At 34.5% G+C, this 14,425-nt stretch overlaps 2 protein-coding genes across 2 annotated transcripts; both read right to left on the minus strand.

The window, feature by feature from the left end:
- Positions 1-9,707: 9,707 nt before the first annotated feature.
- Positions 9,708-11,557, minus strand: LOC146537014 (uncharacterized). Its single transcript, XM_085189654.1, has 2 exons — positions 10,781-11,557; positions 9,708-10,465 (listed from the first exon to the last, which is right to left on the minus strand). Exons 1-2 carry the CDS (start codon positions 11,259-11,261, stop codon positions 9,708-9,710), a joined length of 1,239 nt encoding a protein of 412 aa, XP_085045780.1. The 5' UTR covers positions 11,262-11,557.
- Positions 11,558-12,979: 1,422 nt separating this feature from the next.
- On the minus strand, positions 12,980-14,012 carry Rpp21 (ribonuclease P protein subunit Rpp21). The gene is made up of 3 exons (XM_085189377.1): positions 13,815-14,012; positions 13,513-13,604; positions 12,980-13,237 (listed from the first exon to the last, which is right to left on the minus strand). The coding sequence occupies exons 1-3, from the start codon at positions 13,866-13,868 to the stop codon at positions 13,021-13,023; spliced, it is 363 nt and encodes a 120-aa protein (XP_085045503.1). The 5' UTR covers positions 13,869-14,012; the 3' UTR covers positions 12,980-13,020.
- Positions 14,013-14,425: the final 413 nt, after the last annotated feature.

The following is a 14,425-nucleotide window of genomic DNA, read 5'->3' on the forward strand; positions in this document are numbered from 1 at the left end:
ACCTATCTATATAATAGTATATGTTTTAAGAGACCTCTAAACTTTAAAATAACTAATTTATGTTATTTTATGTTTTATCGTTATGTAAATTTAATAATAATTTGTCTAGATAGAATATTTTAAATTTTGGTAGTTTTGTATCTAAATCTTTGCATTTTAAAGTGGGGGGTTGTCCTTTGAATTCTGGAGGCTTGTTGAGTTGTTGGTTGCCGCAGTCTAACAAAGCAAAGAAATGGAAATATTAAATAGTTGCTCGGGTGGGAATTGAACCTGCAACCTATCGCGTTTACTGTCTTAAGTTTGTACAGGGGGCACCACGATTGGCCTTGTAGAGATGATAGACAGGAAAGACAGTATCAAATTTTGTTTTGCTAGTTCCTATAGTTAATTAAAGTTAAGCTAGTATAACTAAAATAAGATTTTATATTTTCGAAAATTCACAATAAATTATAACATGTGGATAATCCAAAAAAAGCGTAAAATCCAAATATAAAAATCAATACCGTTTTCTAATTTAATTATATTTATGCATTTTCCACTTTCCTTGTAATATCAAGTACTATTTTCTTTGAACAATTTAACATATTTATAAGTAGTTTCATAATAAGTTGAAAAAACAAAAATGACATAATAATTAACTAAATATATTTTTCTATCACAAAAGTGAACCCCCACAAGATATTTCAGCTAAATGGTGTTTTGGGGTTTCCCACTGGGCCAAAGCTTTGGTGTTAAATGACCGACCGCGTTATGACACTACCAAATACTCAGAATTTTTTCCTTAATAAGGCAGACTTATATTAGTACTGGTGTAAATAAGCTATCGGGTCGTTTAGGTATTATTTAATAGTATATTTAGTGGGTCATTTCGTCTTAATTCGAGCGAGGCCGTCGTAGAGCAGGGAATTGGGAATGAATGGAACCTTAATTCTAGGTTCTCAGGTTCCCTCTGCCTGCCCTGTTATGGGCGGAATACAGTGTAATGCTAAAAAAAACGAAAATGTAGACTATTAATCGCGTGATTAAATAGAAATAAATGAGTTGCCTCCGATGCCAGAGCGGAGAAAAGTAAATATAAAATTAAGGAAATATTTCGTTTCCTTGAGTGGGGATAGAACCACAACAGCCTCATAAAAATGAAAATATTAAATATTTAATTTCTTCGAGTGGGAATCGAACCCGCAACCTGTTGCGTTTTCAGTCGCATACTTGGACGCCTGCACCACGAATGGTTTCTACTCTAAATTTATACGCGGTAATCCTCATTAACCTGACTTCGAAAATGTTTTCAACGCTCGTAACTCCATGTTAGTGTTCAAACTGTCATTAATTAACCTACTTACTTTATATAACTATGCTTTTGAATACAAAATACGTGACGTAATTGAATATACAGGTGTAACGCAATCGACGGATCAATGGTAGTCTATGGATATTGGATGGGGGGACCTCAGTACCACACGACCCCGGAAACTCAAACTACCACTTTCACAGCTCATATCTTTAATAGGCATAAAGTGCGTCGTTAACTTCCGCCGCAAGACCCAAAATGTCTTGAATTGGAGAGTGATGTGGAAAGAGAAAAGTTTGGCACTACATTCTTTATGGCGCTAAACTATAACCGATTTTTATTCAAGCGAATGAATTATGTTCTTTTCTTTGCTCCAGTAGTGATGAGTATCCCAACTTAAATTGGGATGCAAAAACTGTTCGACGTATCGGAAACGGAGTGATCTTAACACTAGATTCACTATACCTACCCTTCTACATGGATGGTTTAAAGATGCGTTATTCCACACTTAAGAAAGAAAAATACTTATTATATTTAAAAAATATATAAAAAATTAAAAGTAGCGAGGCGTAGAGGTAGAAAATACTCGTACAAGCGCGATTCACCCTATGTTTTCTAAGCAAGTATTTTTCTCTGGAAATCGTCCAAAAGGCGCGGATTCAAATTCCGCTGAGTTTAAAATTTTATAATAGATAAAAAAGATACATACAAAACCAAACACAAATAATTTTTCCATCCAAATACTTAAAAACAAGAAGTCGTTAGTAATTAACTAAATTAATTAACAAAGTTAGCAAAGCGGGCGTGAAGTGTAACTGGGTTTTTGATAGTTCCAAATGGAAATACTATGTATGAGAATGTTCGTGGCGGTGGCTGCCTTATCTCGTTACAAACTTCTATAATATAAAAGCTTAGTTCTAGTACCAAATATTTAGTTTATTTTATTTATTACAAGTAGTAAAAAATTTAAGCCGGGAAATGTGGGGAGCAGTAGTGTCCTAATGGGAGCTATCTTAGAACTACGTTCTTAGATTTTCTCTGTCTACCCCGCTTTGTGCGGGATACATCGTCGAACTAAAAAAATAGGACATAAAGGCTTTCTAAATTAATGTATTGATGAAAAATATATTAAATATATTATCTTAAAAAACATTTTACATGGCGGTATTTATTTATCTATGTAAATTCACGATAACACAAACGATACGGTTAACGCAATATATTTTGCAACTTCCCAAGCTGGATTCGAAAGTAATATTAAACTTTAAGCAAAACTGAAAACAACTAAAACTTGTAATTCTGGCTTACGAATATATGTTTGTAGTTTCTGAAATTGTGTATCTTCCTTCTATTCCGGGGGAACGGGAAACGTATCTTTTTTGTTCTTACATTAGTTCTCGCGTAATGTGACAGCGTCTCACCGTAAACACGACAGTTTTGCATTCGAGCCCCAGTCCGGGATATTATATTGCAATATATATTGTCATTTCTCTGTTTTAGTAAACGCGGTGTTGGGTTCCGCCACTTAAGACGTAACTATAGCTGTCCAGTAATATTTCTAGAGTAGGAATTAAACCCACAAACGTCGCGTTAACAAAAATATTTCTATTTATACTTAATTTTCATTTAAACAGAAAACTACCAAGTTAAAAAATACAAAATTCATAATTCACATTTGCATTTCAACTAAAATAATATTTCGAGTCGAGTGTCGCGGACACGAGGCGGCCACCGGCGAGGATAACTAAATAGAAGCACAATTTATGTTTATATAGCATTTTTTAATATTTAGCTTAAATCTAGGGTTATAATTGAGAAATTTCTAATATGAGTAAGCAGCATCTGACTGTAAGCACGATCGCTGTAGGTTCGAATTCCGGTTGGGGGAATGATATTATTCATTTTTTATATTTTCCTGCTAACATTGAATAAACGCGATGTCTTGAAAATTAGGCAGAACGTGACGAAAGAGGGTTAACACGGCCCATACGATATAATGGGAATGGGAATCGAATCAATAGCTTTAGCTAGACTTTATATTTAATAAAAAAACATTTCCTATTACAATGAGATATTAATCATAGGTACGAAATTTCTTACAAAATTTAAAACTAAATTCGCTGTTATACTAGCAGCTGTCAAGAAATAACACTGGATGCTTTTAACTGTGAAGCCCTAAAAGAAATTATAATCGGATCATTGAAGAGCTGTCGACCGAAAAACCTACAGACGTCATAAAAAAGTATTTATATCCGGTCACGACTTAACCTATATACTTAAGGCTGCTCATCTTCTAAATAGAATTTTTGTTTTTATTCTTTATTCTATCGTAAACTTCTTAAACTATGATAGAATAAAAAAAATATTGGCTTCTCGTACCACATAAATCAAAGATATATTTAGATATATTTGTCAATTTTTTCTTTTATTTTTCAGCTTTACGCTGTACCTGCTCCGTATAGATCAGGGTAGACAGAAAGTGCCTAATATAAGACACTCCGCTCCCCACCTTCCGCAGAATTTAGGAGGGATTACGTGTTGAGTGGCGGCACTCAACTCGCGCTTTGCCACCAGAGAAAAAGAAATGAAAACATTAAATATTTCACTTCCTCGAGTGGAAATCGAACCTACAACCCAACTTACAGTCACACACTTTTAACTCCGCGCCGTGACTGGCCTCAAGTTTACCCCTGAATTAATCCACAAAAAATAGACTAATAATTCCATTTTCCATCTATTCTATACCAACGTCTAGATTTTTACTGCTGCATTCAGTTTCAGATCCAGTCGCCCCTCAACTTGGCGCGCCACCAATTATTTATCGATACCAATCCTACGCCCTACTAACCCCTATCGTTAGGGGTTGGAAAAATCAACCGAACATTTCAGTTTTCTGTTATCTTTCATTTTAATTGGCATACTTTGAAATAGAAGCGTTCGCTGTATCAAAACGTTGTAATTGGCAGTTCTAATAACGTTATAGTGCAGGGGTTCCCAACCTGTGCGCCGCGGCGTCCTAGTGCGCCATAGAAAGTAAAAAGGGGCGCCGTGAGTTGGTTCCTAAATCTGAAATCAGAAATCTCAAAATCTTTGAGAAACTGTGCGGAGACTAAGCTCAACCGTCACATTGAATTGACTAAGAACTGTCGTACTTTATTATTCTTATGTCTTAATTGTAATTTTCTCATTTAAATAAATAAAACTCAATTTCGTATTGTCGATGTTTTAATTTTTGATCCTATTTGGGATTCTATGTAGGTATCTATTTCTTTCGCTTGTTTTTTTTTAATAGCGAACTAGCTTGGGTAGGGCGCCGTCAAAAAATACCAAACTCGTAACTGCACCGCGAGCTGAAAAAGGTTGGGAACCCCTGTTATAGTGGAAGATATATTTTAGTTTTAATGGCGCAGCGGAGCAGTTTATGGAACGTGATGGTTGCGAGTTCGATTTCCATTCGGCGTGAAAATTATATATATATATATATATATATATATATATATATATATATTATATTTATAAAGTTTTATTCCATACTTAGGAAAGAAATTTTTTTTTTTAAAAACATTTTTAAGAACGTATGGCTTATTGGTCATAGCGCTTGAACGGTTTTCAAAAGGATACATCCATTCATCCAATATATTTTCTAAAAAGTATAATTATACTTATTTAATTTATTTTTACTCCTCCTAGATAATTGTGGGGAATGAATTAAACAATAGGTTCCCTCTATCTACTCTGGTATATGCGAAAAATAGTTTAAAAAAAATAATTTTAAAAATCTAGTACTATTCATTCATTTATTCATTCAAGCTAGTACAAGACCAGGTAAGCGGCACGCGTTCAAAGCAGACACCGATGTATCCAATATCCATGTCACATACTAGTATGGATGAATTTAATGCATTTGAAATCACCGCGTGACGTCCCGTCAGTATTACATTTTTAAGGATAGGCATAGAGGCATAGCGTGTTGAGTGGCGTAACTCAATGCGGCGCTCTATCCACCAAAACCGATTTTTTTTTTAAGTTTAACGCTCTACCTCGCACAGGTAAATGGAGGGAACCTTGGGAACTTAGTATCAAGGTACTTTGTTTCCATCAAAATAATTTGACTTTTAGGCAAGATTGAAAAATTGGGCGGTAAGTTGAAATAATAATCGTAAAGCTACTTTTTTATATTTTTTATCCAATAAATTTTAAAATATATATACCTATTTAAGTTCTAATTAAGTATTTCTTCTTCACTGGTAATACAAGTCCGAAGTAATATCTAATTTAGATTTACAAACATTTTTCGATAGCATTTTAATTGCAACCCGCTATCGCTGTGAGCATCAGGACATTATATATTTGCAATTACGCGGCGAAATCGATATTTGAACACTTGCCAAGCGATGCCATCGGACTTTTAGACTTTGGCAAGAAATTTCTAGAAAATAAAACGTTGACAGCTCGAGACCGGATGAAATCTAAGCAAAGATACATAGAGATCTACGAGTATATGATAAATCGGATAAGGATATCTGTAAGTCTATAATATTACTAGTGGTTGTCTGCAACTTCTATTGCATTGATTTTATAGCTCTTGTCTTCTTTCATATAACACCCGTTATGATTGAAACTGTAGAAAGTAGCAGGGAGAGGAGAACCTAGTGTCGAGACACTTCATTTTCCACCAAAATTCACACTTGAGTTGCAACGTAATGCCGAACTTTGTGTTACGGGAGCGGAAAATAAAAAAATATAATTACTATACTAATACAATTCCCTGAGCAGATCTATTCTTAAGCACTGCAGTATCGTCAAACGCTCTATGATTATGTGGCGACGGCCTACATTTCCAAACCTTCGTTACACACATGTCTTCAAACAACCCAATCCTCGTCGTTTTTCGATATTCTATTACAAACTCCAATATTCCAACAAGCATTTTGGAGCATTGGGAACCACCAACTCCACCACCACCATTGGGACACGACAGGAACTTAAACAGGGTTACATCTGTCTACCCCTTCACGCGCAGGACACAGGGTGAAATTATTATTTTGAAAGATATATCTCTAGGTAAACTTATATTTTATGTAAATCTATATCAATCGTTTATACAAATATTCTAAACCAGAATAACTTGAATACGAAATATTTCCCAGAGGGCAGAAAATAAAAGATACTTTCTAGGAATAAGAAATCAACTTCATAATACAATAAAGTTATTGTTTATTAGCGAAACGCTCGCGGCAACGCCCGATTGAAATACATAATTATTTATTTACAAATCGGTTTTTCTTATGTTTTCCAATAAAATTATAATTTTAGAGACAATAGTCTGTACAATGGAAACTAAAATTTCAAGCAATTCAATAAATTATTTTGGAGTATGTTGTTTTGTTTTTGAATTTATTAAAATAAAAGTAACACTAAATGTTTTTACTAATGTTTGCCAAAATACATTACTGAAAACTGCATTTAAATCGGTTAAGCCGTTTCTGAGATTAACATACACAAGCGCACAGACAAACTAAAAAAAAACCATAATTTTGAGTTCTTTTACATTGATACATGCCCCTAATAACATTCTCATATATTATGTTCCATGTACGTACAGCGACCTGTTACAATTTTATTATAAGCTGGTACCTGTATATAGGTCAAAATTCACAATCACATTCATATGACCCGAATAAAGGATGGTGGTGTTCAATTTCTCCACTTGGGATTAAATCATTTTTATTTCCTCCTTCTGGTCCTTCTGGTAACAAGATAAAACGCGGCGTAGAGTACCGCCATTCAATAGATTCCCTCTACATTTTTTATTGCCTACTGGATTCGGGCTACAGTGGGAAGCTAATTACCTTAATAATAGAATACATTCAATATGAGAATAGCGAGTCCTGTATACCGTAAAAGAAACGAGCATAGGTACCTTTTAACGAAAGGTTTATTCTACAATACGGTACATTAATATAAAAGGGTATAAAATATAGTTATTTTGTCTTTTTATAAAGTATATGTACTTTCTATTTATCTATTATAGAACTCTCCCGGTAGTGAGTACTGAGAGACATTGCTTAGAAGTAAGTTTTGTGCTTACAAAAGATGAAAATTTGCATGTAAGCAGGTCAGGGAGAGCAGAGAAAATTAGGCGAGAATATCTCGAAATTCTCGTAAGAACGGAAAAAGGGATTTTTAAAATTTTACGTATTAAGGTGTGAAGGGCGGCGTTAAGTTCCTCCACTCAATACGAAAATTCAGTGGAGTTTGGGGAACGGAATGTCTTACTATGTTCCCTTGCAATATGCTGCTATGTGTGTGATATATTCATACGGTACATATTTTAACGAGAACAAAATAGAGAAACAATTTCTCTGCCTATCTTATTTCTAAAAGGAAATGCAGGAGACTTTCTTGAATATACATATATTTAAAATTTATAGTATTGAAGTCTTGAAATAGTGCTTTGTTAACAATGCGTCTGGCAACTCGCCAACGTGTTCTACGAGTACGAGCGTATCGAACTTTAATTCGAGTATCGACATGGTTGATGTCCCTATACCTATCTATAAATAGAAATATTTTGAATTCCATTTTAAGGTAGACTATGAAGTATTAGATTCACATAAGATACAAAGGTAAATAACCGAAAGCCGCGGGATTGAAAATTCTTAGTCCCCCAAATACCGAAATTGAATAGATTGCGGGATTGAAAGCCTTAGTGTGTGTAGTGGTAAATTTGATTGAACATGACACTCTTAAGAATTATTAAATTAAAAAGTTCATTTTATGATGTCTTGAGGCCAGTCGTGGCTCAGCGGCACAAAGTGTGCTGCAAAATCGACTGGTCGTGGGTTCGATCCCCTCTCGAGGAAAGAAAATATTTATTTAAATCAATTTAAAGTACACTCTTGTGCCCTTCGCCACGATGGCCGCAAAAAACTGATCATCCAATAAACAATAACCCCATAACTAAAATATCAGGCTCGTGCGATTATAAACGCGGTGATGAGTTCGATTCTCACGCAGTAGAATGAAATATTTAATGTTTTCATATCCTTGCTCTGTTAAAAGTAGAGTATCATCACTCAAGCAAACGTTTGATAAATAATTAGAAAGTGTGAGTCTATTAATGCGAACGGAGTGTATTAACAATAGGTTCCCTCATCAAGTTCCCTCTGCCTACCTGCTGTACAGAGATACGGTTTGAATCCATAACATATACATTAAAATTTATAGCCATAGCAATATTTCTATACAATATCTAAACGTCAGTATCTACCCTGGCAACATTGCATCTGGCGGTGTGCCCGAGCCCCGACCGCTACGGCAAAGTTTCGCGTTTAATCATGTAAGATACTGATTTTTGGCAACTATACGAGATTGTGGGATTCAATTTGTTGACCTGAGTTTTATATAACGGGTAAAGTTCAACAAACTTTTAAGTTTTTGAATTTAATATTGATATTGTAATTTGTTTGATGTGTTTTTTTTAAATTAAAAGTCTGAAGAGAGGAAAATTATGTGACAATAGTTGTACTAGTCCGTTTATACAAACCTTATATTCTTAATATTTTGAACTTCACTCTAAGGATTAGTATAGAAGTAAAAGCAGAAGGAGCTCAGTGTTAAGGCACTCTGTTACGTGATTTCCCCCCAAAATTCGAGACCTTGCCTATTCTCAACAGTACACCAAGTTCTCAGGTTCCCTCTGCCCACACCGCTATGTGCGGGAAAACCACGTAAAACTAAAAAATGGCTAAACTTTATTAAACTCTAGTACCAGGTAAGCTAAAGTTTAGAAAAAGCAGCTTATTTACTTTCCCGTTTACTCCTTTAACAACTCACACAATCAGTCATGCAAGACGGTGCTCAGTAAGGAAAAGTTTTTAAGTAATTAAAACTACAAAACTTTTTACCTCTTTAGATGTCGACTTTTTAGTTAAGTATTTAGAAAGACCAATCGAAATATTGGCATTGTTTCTTTTTTTATTGATTGTATTTTTTTAAAAGGCAGCTTATCGGTTTTACTCAAACACTAAAAAAGACACACTGGACCTAGTTTAAATTTTTAGTCATAAATTCCGCCCAATTTTCAAGCTCAACGCCACACTCACCACGCAATGACTAAAAAGTGGGCAGAAAGTGAAACAGAGTGTCTCAACACTGCGTTCCTTCTGCCTACCCATGAATATGTACGTATGCTGGAAGCTGCATGAATAGTTATCGCTTCATAAATATATACCCACCACGTTATATTATTCTAATATCTTCAGCATTCTGTCATCTAAGGATGACATGAGGATGACAGTGTATAATTTACACTTTAGAACAAGGGAAACCTGGCGTCATGCTTTTTAAATGATTGTATAAATAATGGAAATTAGATTTAGACCAATTAACCAATTAAACACTGAATTTTATTTTACGTATAATATAGATAACCATACTCAATATCGTAATCTAAATAATCGTTTACTATAGGTTTTTTGACTCTACTATGGCGTCTCATATTTAACAACCCAGAAAGTTCTGGATACGCTTCTACTAACATTCTAGCATTTTGCTTACTTATGGTGCCATTCTCTATGATGGCCCTGAAGGTAGCGTTCCTGACAAATTGTTGGTTCATCCCTTTAATAGAATTTAGTCTCTTCAATAAAGCAGCATCAATTTTGATTAACTCCATTTCGTGGATATCTTTTACTGCTTTTCTATCTTTTATGTATTGTTTCTTCATAAACTTTATAAACTTCTTCAATAATTTCGTCTTCTTCTTTCTGGCCGATGTGCCATTCCTATAGGTCCTGTGCAATATTTTTCTGATTTCCCTCACAATCCTTCGAATAGTCCTTTCAATTTTCCGTTTGCGTTTTTTCCTCTCTCGCAACCTACGTTTTTTATCGGCATTCTTCTTTCTTTTCTTCTTTTCTTTAGATCCTCTCATTCTATTCTTCTTTTCTTCTGAATCTGTGGCCAGGCTCGAGTCGGCGAAGGACACATCGAAACCAGCATAAAGATCATAATTAGTCATTTGTAGTGCACAACAAATGAATTTGGTTCGACCGCAGAAGTAGTCTCCGCGATATATCCGGTACTCCGCCTCACATTCCACGGGCAGCATGCAAGTTCCCCAGGGAGCGTCGTGTTGGTTTGGATCTCCACATGGAATACCCCACGGTCCTAATTAAATTAAAGAGATAGAAATTGGTCAAAATGTCATGAATTTGTGTCAAAATGTCAGTTGGTCAAAAATTAATACATTTTTAATTATTTAAGAATTCTACTTTTTTTGTTGACTGTTTAGTAATGACATAGTACTTAGAACGTTTAGTACGCCAACCTGGCGCAGCGGAATAGCTGTGACGGTTGACAGTTCGATTTCCACTCGAGGACGAAATTTTTTTATCGTCGCCCTAGTAACAAGACTTCCTCTGTTTGGCTAGAAAGATATTCAATATTATAATACTTGATATAAAGAGATATTTAGTATCTTACTAGCAGCCACCATGTTAACGATATCCCCTTTGGGTACCGATGAGTTGATAGCTTCCAATTTCTTCTGCAACCAATGCTCCTTCCATTCATCTTTCCAATTCTTCATTTCTAAACTAGAACTAGATGAAATACTGGTGTCAGAATGTTTCGTTTTTCTTTTGAACCTCAACCTCCTGCTCATGAAGTCTAATACTGGGTCTCTTTGGAATCTTTGGTTTGCGAAATCCTGATCTATCATTACATCTATACGTTTCTCATAATTTTTTGCCCTTTTCACTACTTCCGCTTTTCTTTTCGCTATTTCAGCATCTTTAAAACCTCTTTTAAATCCTTCGTGACTTCCTTTTTCTTTATCTAAAAGACTATCTACAGTATATGCTGTCTTTATATAAAATACGAAAAGGGATATTTTCCAAAAACCTGAAGTGAACCACATGTTAAGTTTACATGTCTGGAAATGGGAATAAAACTTCAATTTCATATGTAATAAAAGTATTTTATGATCTACATCATAAAATTTAGCAACCTACCTACATATTTTTAATTTTCTTCGCTCTGAATATTATTGGAAACCTATGGTTTATATTGTTTATGGCAATGTACCTAACATAGGCATATACAATAACAATGTGGCCAGTCATGTGACTCACAAGCGTGTGACCGTGAACGCGACAGGTTTTGGGTTCGATTCCCACTCGAGAAAGTAAAATATTTAATATTTTCATTTCTTCGCTCTGGTGTTCAAGCAAGGCGCTGGCTGGCTGAGTTCCGCCACCCAACACGCAATGCCTCCAGAATTGATGGAAAATGAGGGAAGAAGTGTGTTAACACTAGGTTCTTTCAGCCTGCCTACCTGCTTTGCGCGGGATACACCGGCAAGCTAAAAAAAAATAACAATTCATTCGTGGCGTAGCGGCACAGCCTCTGACTGTAATGGTGGATTCATACTATATTCCCAGACACGGTCCGTTCTCGATTCGATCTCAGTTTGTTACAAATATTCTTACATGAGAAACAATAAGAGTATTCACAGTATCGTTCCGGTCAAGATCCAATCAGGCATACAAGATGTAGACGTTGTGTTCCCCCACTCAACAGTGGTCCCCCTGCCTACAGTGGTACATGTAGGATGTAGCATGAAGCTTAAAAAAGTAATATACAAGTACTTATATGAGATCGGACCGAGAGCAAACCGTGACCGGCAGTAAAGCGTAATTCCTCCCTGAACGTGACTGTGGGTTCCAATCCGAGGCATAACAACGCGTCTGCACCTAACATAGCAATATACTTATTACTTAACAAAATTATAAAGAACAATTCATCATTATTTTATTTTAGACTATTTCACTCAGCCCATCTAAAAATAAAATAAAAACAAGTGACTCTATGTGACAAACAAAAAGCTTTTACATTTTAACTGGCAATTAACGGAGCTTTCACAAAAAGCTGCTTGTCATGCAGATTGTTGCATACATATTAGTTGTATTAAACACTTTGCAACCCACAATAGCCCCCCCCCCCCCCCCCCCCATGTGGGTAAAATAATAAAGTTATTATAAAAACTATACATATATGAGGCCAGTCAGTGATAGAAGTGGGACTGTAAACGCTACAGGTTGCGGGTTCGATTCGCAATCGAGGAAATGAAATTTTTTTTTTTCATTTTCCTGGCTCTGACATTGAGGTGAAGCGCGGGGTTCGGTTCGGTTCGCGATGATCCAGAATTCAGCAAAAAGTAAGGAAAGGAGTGTCTTGACACTATGCTGCCTACCCTAGCTGAGTACACGGACTTTATGATGTCACCTTTTTCCTGTTAAAAAATATTTTTTAAGCTCAATGTTTTATAGTAATTTGGTATGAGTTCAACTATCACCAGTTAAGCCATACACAACTCTATACTAGTAGTGTTTTAATTCAATATTTTATTATCTCAATAATGCTAACAATTGTAGACAGTGGACAAAGAAATACATTGCCCACTAGGGCTAATGTGTTAAAGCTAAAGTAAAATAAAATTTTAGACAGTTTCGAATACCTCACAATCCAATCCCAGTCTGTGGAAATTTATCATTTTTACTTTCATGCTTTACTTGTTCCTAATGCGCGGTATTAAGTTTCAATACTGAACAAGCAATTTCAAGAAAATTGGCACAATGCATGGAGAACGTCTTAACAGTTGGTTTAAATTAAAAAAGGAAACACTTTTACAAAAGAATATTTTAATCAAATTAATTAACTAATCAGCTTATAGTCTCTTCAACAGCCTCAGGTTTCTCTAACCACACTCGATGGTCTTTATTTATGTTTGCCGGATAATCTTTCTTCATTTCACAAGTCTTGCAAATCCATCTTAAATATTTGTATTTCTTATTATTTTTCAACTGTACTTTTGCTGATGTTCCATCAATTAGTATACAGTGGCATTTTTTACATATTTGCCTCTTTATATCTGGATGACTGTAACAATGTGAAATAAATAGTTTCATAACTTATAATTTAAATGACCTAATGGATTTATTTTTTATTATGTTTATTTTTTGCTTCACACTGTATCTTAATGTTTTATCTTTTTTATGCTTTCTACAGAAAGTAAAATTGTTTGCAACTTTCTTTCACTCCTTGAAGTCTAGATAAGTAAAATTTTAACAATATTATTAAAAATTACCTTACTGAGACTTAAAAATGGCTTACAGACAATAGTCTAATCATATAGAATCATATAAATAACTTACATTTTCATTACTTGTTTCTTAGCTACATTAAGAATGAGATTTCCATAATACGCGCTTAATGCAGAATTCTTTCCAGCCATGTGTTTTCCTATCTGAAAACAATAACAAAAAAACAAGAAAACAACATATGATAATTTATAATTTTGTGTCTAAATATAATTGTGAAGGATGTGGGCCTCAACCCCGCTTAGTGGTGGTTCTTTTTCCACCTCTGAAGAATGAAATTTCGAAATATTATGTTCTCTGAAAAAATAAAAGTATAACAAAAAACCTTCGAAAAGAAAAAATAATAATTTATTGACCTGGTATAAGAAATTTATTCTCTGAAAAGAATCGTGCCCGTGTACTTTCTTCATAGTAATGCCCTTTTAATATCTTTTATAATACCAAACATTTAAGTAAATACTGAAATAAGTACAGTTCTTTTATTATAAAAGTATTTAAGATTTTAACAAATTTCAAAAGAATTTGACAGTGGACAGTGACAGTCAGCTGCTACTACAGAGTAGTGTTTCCGTTTCCACATATCGTTCAGAAATATAAAACATTTTAATATATTTAAATTTAAAATATTTTGCTTATTGTTATTATTTAATGTGTTATATATTTCACATAAGTATAACGCAAGTGGATAGTTAAAGTCGAAAATAAATTATAAGCCTTAAATAACAATGTACGGTACGGTATTAAAAGTCTGCAGTCATTAGATTTAATTTTACAATAGCAACTCAAATAAATTTAAAGGGTATTTTATTAAAACGCGTGCCAGGAGCTTTTAGGTGAGAGTGTGGGTGGGCTTAACGATTGGCTTATGAGTAAATGTGTTCTGTGGGCTTATGTACCTTTTGAAAGGGACAAAAAACCAAAAAAAATTATTGTGAGTTCAAATCATCAAATTTCGCTTAAGAAAATA

This window comes from Heliconius melpomene, chromosome 8, assembly GCF_056956725.1.
Source record: "Heliconius melpomene rosina isolate 202511_hmr_F chromosome 8, ASM5695672v1, whole genome shotgun sequence".
In the NCBI taxonomy this organism is placed as follows: domain Eukaryota; kingdom Metazoa; phylum Arthropoda; class Insecta; order Lepidoptera; family Nymphalidae; genus Heliconius; species Heliconius melpomene.